This window comes from Eriocheir sinensis, chromosome 12, assembly GCF_024679095.1.
Source record: "Eriocheir sinensis breed Jianghai 21 chromosome 12, ASM2467909v1, whole genome shotgun sequence".
Taxonomy (NCBI): domain Eukaryota; kingdom Metazoa; phylum Arthropoda; class Malacostraca; order Decapoda; family Varunidae; genus Eriocheir; species Eriocheir sinensis.
The window spans coordinates 7,106,305-7,116,408 of NC_066520.1; the positions used below are offsets into that span (position 1 = coordinate 7,106,305).

The 10,104-nt window shown below is 41.3% G+C and overlaps 1 protein-coding gene across 4 annotated transcripts in view; it reads right to left on the reverse strand.

The window, feature by feature from the left end:
* Positions 1-3,993: 3,993 nt before the first annotated feature.
* Positions 3,994-10,104, reverse strand: part of LOC126997342 (uncharacterized) — a 51,096-nt gene continuing 44,985 nt past the window's right edge. For 2 of the 4 annotated variants that reach the window (XM_050858386.1, XM_050858385.1), the window contains exon 8: positions 3,994-4,411. In XM_050858386.1, coding sequence (XP_050714343.1) covers positions 4,109-4,411 — 303 coding nt within the window. In that variant the 3' untranslated portion in view covers positions 3,994-4,108. The remainder of the gene's footprint in view (positions 4,412-10,104) is intronic. The other 2 variants (XM_050858387.1, XR_007752044.1) reach the window with 2 other exon arrangements.

Genomic DNA, 10,104 nt, shown 5'->3' on the forward strand with positions numbered 1-10,104 from the left:
TCGCCTGCTGTTCCCCACATCCTCACTTCTGTTTGGTTGAGCAGGATGTGTGTGCGCCTGCTCGACCAATAAGAAACGAGGACACGGTGGAGAGCAAGCGAGGCCACGCCTGAGAATGAGCTGACAACTCAACCATTCACTTCTCAACCACAGAGATGAGAACAACTACCTCTACAGCCACTGAAGAAGGATCTAGGACCCGAAATCCAAATCTGGCCACGATAACATAAGGACAAATCATCTCACTCCTCAACAATGAGAGTAAGACTTTAATACGGGAAAAGAGAATGTACAATCCGCCACATCAGGTTCACTTATCATGATTTTTAAATTGTATCATATCACAGATTTTTTTCTATGTCGCGGGATTTTGTGGTTTATAGGTATTTTTATATATTTATTATTTCAAATATTTTTGCGGTAAAATAAGCATTTTCTAGCCTAAAAAATTAAAACGATATAAATCAACGTAAGTAGGAACACACCTAAATAAGCACCTACGTCACCCACCTATTTTTTTATTTTTCCGTCGCTGCCTATTGCGCCATTATTTAGTCTTTTCCCTGGTTCACTCCTCCCCCACTTCCTTTTTTTCTTCTCCCTCTTCGTCCCCATATTTTTCTCCTTCCTTCTCATTTCTTTCTTCTTTTCCTTTCCCCTCCCTCCCAGTTTTTTTCTTTTAATCTCTTTCCCTCCCCCTCACACCTTTTCTCTCCCCTTTTACCTCACCTTTACATGACCCTCCCTCTCTCTCCTTTACCCATCCCATTTCCTCCACTCATTTCCCTTGTTTCCTCCTTTCTCACACCCTCTTATCTTTAGCCTTATCTCTCACTCAATCACTCTCTTCCTCCCTTTCTCCTTCCCCATTAGATTATATGAAAACACACACACACAGAAGGGGAAATGGGAAGGGGGTGTGGAGGGAGGGGCAGAAGTGCGTCAGGTCATGTCCGGAACAAAGCCCTGACCTGACTCTCCCTTCTGCCACTCCCTCCCCATACCCTTTTCATTTACCCTTCTCTCTGTGTGTGTGTGTGTGTGTGTATAGTAGACACACACACACACACACACACACACACACACACACACACACACACAGAAGGGGAAAGGGGAAGGGTAGGGGGAGAGAGGGGCAGAACTGAGAGTCAGGTCATGTCCGGACTGAATCCCTGACCTGACTCTCCCTCAGGACCTCACCTGACTCTCCCCACTGTCCTCCCTCCCACACCCTTCTCCTTGTTTTCATCCTATCTCTCCCTGTTTCCTCCACTCCTTTTCCTTGTTCTCCTTCTTACATCTTCTATCGGTATTTTTTTCATGACTCACTCTGTCCCTCTCCTCCCTAATTGTGATATAAAGGAAGTGAGCTACGCTCACATTGTCCTTTCTCTGAGTATTCTTCCGCCCCGCTCAACAAACTAATTCCTGCGGAAGTTCAGATTCTGAAGCAAACGTCATAAGTCGAAACAAATTATAGAATCATTTATTGGGACCGCGTCGTAACAACGAAATGTTGTAGGAGGTTTTTATAAGAGTGTGGGAAAGGTTTATAAGAGTGGGGAGGGTTTATAAAGGCTTAAAATATATATAAATAAATAAATAAAAATATAAGGTCACTACTTTGCGGATTTTTGCCTATCGCAGGGGGTTCTGGAACCTAACCCCCACGATAGACGAGGGATTACTGTATAGGAAAGTCATGACGGGAACAGTGTGCAACATTATTCAAACTGTCCAACATATTAACCCCTTCAACACGAGGACGAGTATACTGCATCCTTGCATGCCCCATACCATTTCCGAGGACGCGCATACTGCGTCCTGGCTCACTTTAGCCAATATACGAGTTATTTTATATTTATATTTATGCTTACATCTCAAAATTATCAATTGATTTATGCTTCTTTATGTGAACCATTTAATTCTGCATGTTTTCATATATAATACACGAAGATTATGTCGAGTTTATGGCTGAAAACTTGTTATATTCAATAGCAACATTTGAAATTTGGCATGCGCAGCAGTCTCGGATATGGCGCGGGGCGCTGTTTTGGCCCGAACGTAGTGTTTCTTTATGTGCACCATTTAATTCTGCATGTTTACATATATAATACATGATGATTATGTTGAGTTTATGGCTGAAAACTTGTTATATTCAATAGCAACATTTGAAATTTGGTGCGTGCAGCGATCTCGGATACGGCGCGGGGCACTGTTTTCGCCCGGCCGTAGTGAAGGGGTTAGACAAAACACATCAACTGCAACTGGCGTCTTAAGCCTCAGCAAAGCAACAACGTGGAAATTTGAATTGAGGTTATAATAATAATAATAATAATAATAATAATAATAATAATAATAATAAATTATTAGTTTAATCAAACAATACTGATCTTGGCTACATTGAGAGAGAGAGAGAGAGAGAGAGAGAGAGAGAGAGAGAGAGAGAGAGAGAGAGAGAGAGAGAGAGAGAGAGAGAGAGAGAGAGAATGATAAAATAGAGAAGTTACAATGAAGTTAAAAAAAAACATATAGTATGTACTATGGTCTATCTTATGCATCAAAGAAAAATTTGTACGGGACATGGGCGGCGATCATGTTAGTGCTTGCTTTTACAGCCATCGACTCATCGTCAGAAGCAGTCATGGCGCACCGCCTTGGGTTGAGTGACGAACAGATTTATTCTGAGTTATTCATTTAGTATTTAATTTTGAACAATAACTGAAAAGTCAGAATGATTGAGTCACTGATTCTGATGACTGATACCGACTGATTAATTGAGTCCGATTCACTGTAAAAAAAAATTAAAAATAAAAAAAAATGTATATATATAAAAAAAAGTGAGCATGCCACACTGCAAATGTCTTCGATAGTTTTCTAAGTACTGCAAAAAGTACGGCAGGATTTTTTAGTGCGGTCCATGGTAGTGTGGTATTTTCAGAAATTTTGCGGTAGTGCGGTACTTTTTTTGTGATGCGGTACTACCGCACTAAGTACCGCACTTGCCCACCTCTGCCTGGCAGTGAGTTTGAACAGCGTAAGTTGCATACATCGTAACTCGAGGACTACCTGTACATCTTTAGTCGGCAAATGTTGGTTTTATTCACATCAAGATCATGTCCAGGTGATTATTCCAGTCTAGCATCTGTACTGAATGGTGGTTTCATACTGCCACCATGCCAACAACCACTCGCTATTTTGTGAATTTACAAGATCGGTGATTATAGTTATTTAATAGCCTTGGCGCTCTCCACCACCAAAAAAGTTAGCAGGTATTATATTAACAAAACAGCTGTATGCGACAGTACTAATAATTTTTAACTCAAAATTGATGGTCTTTGTTATTGTTTCTTGTATATTATCCAAACTGACAATTGTTTCTTTTGTGTAAGCTATCATATATTATCCACGCAATCAGACACGCCATGTGACAGCAGACTGCCAGCACACGATAATGCACACCTCAGATTTGAGTGAACCGACTGTAGTACCAACAGCTGAAGAATGATACTGCTTATGATATTTTATGCTGCTTTATGCATGTATACAATGTCCTTTCCTCATGAATGGCCAAATCATCCGCAAATGGACCAAGAATGTTTGGAGTGGCTCCGCAAAAAATTTCTTTGAGCCTGAAGGAGTGAAACGGGGGAAAATCCGCAAATCTGCAAAAACAGTGGGATGGTGTATTTGTAAGTTTACATAAATTACAGGATGTAAAGCAGATTTTTTTCTTTTCTTTTTCATTCGGCCTCTTTCCCTTTCTTGATGGGGCCTGATGGTCGGCCACCTCACTTGTGGTGCAGGCAAGTGTCTATAGAGGTATCATCTTGTTTGGCTCATGCTGTCCCCTGGAACTCATTTTTGCTCCACTATAGAGTTTCACTAGAGTCTGAGTTGAAAGGTGGTCTTTAGGACAGCAAGTAGGTAGTTTTAGACTACTCAGCTGACAATTTTCAACATTAAATATTAACCTTTTCCATCCGTGACACAGAAGTCGGCATCACAGAAAGGGTCAAGAGGAAATGGAAGAGGATTAATCCTCTTCTAAACCTCTCAATCCTCCTCTAAATTCCTCTTAATCCTCTTCCATTTCCTCTTAAGAGGTTTAGAAGAGGATTAAGAGGAAATGGAAGAGGATTAAGAGGTTTAGAAGAGGACTAACCCTGTCCATACGGTGACGCCGTCGGACGCCCGTTGGACACCGACGTCGGCGTCGCCAGAGTGAAGGGGTTAAAGGTGTAATAAGATGAGCTTGAACATAATCCAAGTACACAACAAACCTTTTATGTTCCCATGTGCCTCCTTCAGTGTCTTCATCAGAGTCATACTCATACTTAAGTTTGCCTTGCTGCTCTAAGCGTTCAGACTCTCTCTTCTTTGCTTGTAGCAATTGGAACACCACGTTCATCTGAAAAAATTGCACACACACATTATCATTCATCTGTCATAAAAAAGTTACATCAAGGTTAATTAATCAATTAATTCTGATAATACAATAGGGCTAAAACTCAAGCTGAGTCCATATCTGTAAGGATAAAGAATACACAATTCATTATGCTTGTTTGCTAGAGAAGGTGACTAATGTAATTCATAGTACCTTGTTGGAGGAACACAAGGGTTTAGCCTATACTCAACAATTTAGCTTCTGATGGAAAGAGATGATGAGATGATGGTGGAAATACTCATATGATGATAATGATGATGATGATGATAAGGAGGAGGAGAAAGAGGAGGAGGAGGAGGAAACAAGGAGGAGCAGGCAGCAGAAAGCCTGTTTGTTGGCTTAACCCCCTTCACTACGGCCAGGCGAAAACCGCGCCCCACCCCATATCCAGGCTGGCCGTGCGCGCCAAATTTCAAATGTCGCTACTGATTATAACAAGTTTTAAGCCATAATCTCAACAAAATCATCATGTATTATATAAAAAAATATGCAGAATTAAATGGTGTACATAAAGAACCATAAATTAATTGATAATTTTGAGATGTATTCATGAATATAGAGAAATTTGCGTTATGTGTAGATGACGTGTCTGCTGAATTTTATTTCCTCATGTTAGTTGTGATAAAGAAATAGATTTGTGGAGGGAAGTGGAGAAGGAAGGGAAAGACTCAGATGTAAGATCATGGAAAATATCCCACTGATTCCTGGCACAGCACAGATCTCACGGAGTAAAACGCTGAAAGGCTGTCCTCCTGGAGGTGGGTCTTGTGTGTGTGTGTGTGTGTGTGTGTGTGTGTGTGTGTGTGTGTGTGTGTGTGTGTGTGTAAGAGAGGGAGAGAGAGAGAGAGAGAGAGCAGCACCACCTTATGTCCACACGACAGCATGGCTTAAGAAAGGGACGCTCTGCCTCTGACTTCCTCCTCCTCCTGCTGTCCTAGGCCTAGCACGATAGCCTGAATTCAGGCCGTCCCTTGCTCATTGCTGCCCTCGACATTGCAGGGGCTTTCGACTGTGTGTGGTGGCACAGCAGCCTGCTTGCCAAACTTCAGCAGCTCGGGGTCACGGGACACCTGTTGGAGCTGCTGTCATGCTACCTGCGAGGCCGCAGCCTGAAAGTCGTTGTGGGGGGATGCACGTCTGTAACATACCCCATGGAGACTTCTGTTCCACAGGGGTCAGTCCTGGGCCCCATCCTGTGGAACATCTTCCTCAATGACCTCTTCCAGAGCCTCCCAGCAGTCTCACCTTACGCAGACGACTGCACGCTGAGCTGCAGCTACTCCAGGGAGGAGGCCGAAAATGCCATTGACAGCACCAACTTGGGGATATCATGGCCTGGGGAAGACGGTGGCAAGTCTCGTTTGCTGCTGAGAAGACCCAGGCCATGATTATATCACGCTCAGCTGAGGACGCCAGAGCTCTCGAGGGGCAGCTGAGGTTTGGAGACGACACCCTGGCCATTAGGGACTCCATCAACATCCTGGGGGTGGAGATCGACTCTAAACTCAACTTTGACCGCCACCTCAAGAACGTGGCGCACAAGGCATCCCTGAGAGTGACACTCCTGCCTCAAGTCTGCCACCTTCTCGAAACTGATGGACTCCTAAGGCCCATCATGGAGTACAGCCCCCTTACATGGATGAGTAGCGTCCAGTGCCACCTCGTGCTGAACGCCTAATATACGGTGCCAATGACCAACAGCACCACAGCAGCAGCAGGGACGACAAAGGGGACACCGGCAATGGCAACACCAACAACAACACCAGCACCACTGTCACCACCCGAGACAGGATGTCCCCCCACCAGTTGGATAGTCTGGAGCACTGCAGGAGGGTCGGTGCCCTCACAGTGCTGCACAAGGCCCAGGTGCAGCACACACCACACCTCGCGGCGCTTGGAGTCCTATGGAGGAGGTCAGACTGAGCTACAAGAGCAGTAGCGTCCGGTGATCTTTTCCTCGAAGTCCCGAGGACCCATACGCTGAGGTGTCAGCGGGCCTTCACCTGTGCCACAGCAATGCTGTGGAATGCCTTCACAGCCAAAGTGGACCTCTCAGGCTTGAGCACACAGGGAGTGGATGTTGCTGCTGCTGGGGCTGAGTGGAGAGACAAATGGACGAGTGATTGAGGCAGTGAAAGAGTTCCTGGAGAGCATGTGGTGTGCAAGATGTAGGGAATGATACCTTGCCCCGAGTAGAACAAAGACTTTTCACGTGTTTTTGTTTTCTTTCACAGGAGCTGCCGATACAAAGGCCTGGCTGAGGAGAAATTCCAAGCCACCTATGACATCAAGATCATGATCAAGATCGAGGAGGGACGGTGGCCGACGTAGGTGAAGAACAAATTTAAATAAATTGAGAACATGTGTTTTTGTTGTTTCTGTGACCTACTAATGTATTAATAATGTTTTTTCTTTAAGGTTAGAGTGACAAAATCCCCAAAATAGGCAGACTTTTCCAGTGTCCAGGAACGTAACCCCCTATTACCATTATTTACTATGGGGAAATTATGTTCAAATAACGCGACATCTCCCGGAATGTAACCCTCGCGTTAATCGAGAGGTGACTGTGTATATATATATGTATATGTATATATATATATATATATATATATATAAATATATATATATATATATATATATATATATATATATATATATATATATATATATATATATATATATATATAGTCATCCTCAAATAGTACGGGGGTTAGGGACCCAGGACCCCTGTACTATTTGAAAATCCATATAAAATTAGTGCCTCCCCTAGAAACACTCCTGGGCTGCGTTTGAGAGATGGAATCGGAACTCTCGGAACGTCCCGAGTGCTCTCAAACGCAAGGCTTAGTAAAAGGACGGCCTTTATCTCCACTCTTGCAGCACTTTTGGACCACTGGCAGTTACTGCGGCAAGAATTTCTGTTACACTATGATAGATACAGCGAACTCTGCTCTCATTAACGTGGTATGCTCTTCCTACCGCAACGTAACTCATCCCAAAACGTAACTTCTCCAAAATCTGAATTCTTCTGCAAGGTGAACACCTTTCTCGAATGCTTTGGCATGCTTTCAGCAGGTGTTTTGGTAGAACAGTGTTGTCACTCCATATATATATATATATATATATATATATATATATATATATATATATATATATATATATATATATATATATATATATATATATATATATATATATATATATATATATATATATATATATATATATATATATATATATATATATATATATATATATATATATATATATATATATATATATATATATATATATATATATATATATGTGTGTGTGAGGCCCCTAGTAACATAAGTGTACCACCGGTAGGGAAATTGAGTTAAGTGAAGCACTGTGTAGCCCAAACCCTCTTCCATCTGGAGATCAACCATGAGGTACAGAATGCAAACTGCATTAGGGTTGAAACTCCCCTCAAGTAACATGATATCATCATCCACTTTGCCTCGGTGTTTCAGTGCACCTTCACAGTGTACCAAGGGCCACCCAGCCACTCGCTGTCTGAGTGTTTCCAAATAATAACAGCATTTCTTTTTTTATCACATTTTTGCAGTCTTGCAGTCTTATTTACGGCAATAATAATTTCAACATTATTCTAGCTTGATGTAATATTTTAACATGTGATTGCATGAGAGTAAATTAGGGAAAATGTACAAAAATTGGAAATGCAAACAATGGCAACTCTGGTCTGAGCGTTCCCACCGCCCCGTGTGTCACTTCTGAGTGCTCTGCTCTTTAACACACTGACTGGGTTTTAACACTGCTGTTTTCACTGGTGCTTAAGGGTTTTTCTTTATATTTATCATAGAATTATCAGTGAAGAAGAGGAGCTACAAGGAACACAAGGACAAGAGAAACTTGGAGAAGATGAAGTAGAACCTGACAATGATCTTCTTGACTATGATTTTTCATGCGGTAACTGTTAATGATTACAGTGCAGGTGTTATGTTTTATCAACTCTGATACAAATCCAACCTTTGTTTTCTCCAATGATTTATAATATTACAACTTTATAAACATACACCCCATTCTTCTTGAAGCTTTGCATTGTTTCCAAATGGGTAGAGAGGAAGGCTTTTTTATGATAGTTTTTGTTTTCTTTTAAATGTATGACATATATCCCATTAATATCTTTGGTTGGTTTGATCATAATAAACGTTTACTGAGGATACAGTTTCTCTCTCAATATTTATGCTGAAGGAAAATGTAACTATTGTTCTACCTTCCAAAATGCACATGTTTTTTTCATAGCAAATATGGTATGATGTGAAAGAAGGACTGTCAAGCTAAACATTAATATAAAAGTATCAAAAAATATTCACTGGTTCCTAAGTTATAGCATTTAGAAAGTAGCACAACTTTAGCTGCATTTTCTCCATTTTTTATGTGGCTCTTGGTACGCTATGTTATTAAGGACGCACGCACCCCTGCTCTACCATTCCACCAAGTTTGAGCATCGTAGCAGGAAATTTACTTGCTGTATGGGCCATTTAAAACTTAAATGTCACGCCACTGGGCATTTGTTTACATCATGGGCAAGCCATGCAAGTGGACTTTAAATCCTCTTATATCTATTTTTAGCTCTTGTGCTATTTATTTAGAAATATTGGGAAGTTTATGTTCTCGTTGGAAACTCAAGCCTCTAGCCTCGCTACAAGGTGCTCTACAAGGCGAGTGCCAGCCTGGCCCAAGCACGTGTTCTTACTAAACATACACACGTCTGGTCGTGGTGGTGTTATCATTTTCAAGAGCTTTTCATTCTTCTAGTGGATATTACGCACATTCAAGATGCCTAAGAAGAACAGGAGATATAAGGGGAAGCCAGAAAAGAACGAGCTTTCGGCTGCAAGGTGGAAAAAGACTGAAATTTCCCTGCCAGTAGCAGACTGCGCCTGAGGAGATAGTCACATCCAGACTGCGCACAAGGAAAGGGTTAACCCTTTCCATCCGTGACACAGACAACGGCGTCACAGTATGGAAAGGGTCAAGAGGAAATGGAAGAGGATTAATCCTCTTCTAAACCTCTCAATCCTCCTCTAAATTTCTCTTACATTTTCTGTTAAGAGGTTTAGAAGAGGATTAAGAGGAAATGGAAGAGGATTAAGAGGTTTAGAAGAGGACTAACCCTTTCCATGCGGCGATGCCGTCGGACGCCGACGTCGGCGTCACCGGAGTGAAGGGGTTAAGTGCCTCATCTCTCTCTCTCTCTCTCTCTCTCTCTCTCTCTCTCTCTCTCCTATATATATATATATATATATATATATATATATATATATATATATATATATATATATATATATATATATATATATATATATATATATATATATATATATATATATATATATATATATATATATATATATATATATATATATATATATATATATATATATATACAGGTAACTCGATTTACGCGAGTATTGTGTCCTTGAAGAGGTCACGTAAATCAAAAACAATTTAAATCAAGCAAAAGGTAGGTTTCTATCGAAAATAAATATTCACATCATTCAGTGGAAAGAGAGAGAGAGAGAGAGAGAGAGAGAGAGAGAGAGAGAGAGAGAGAGAGAGAGAGAGAGAGAGAGAGAGAGAATATCAATATCACCGAGATATCCACACAG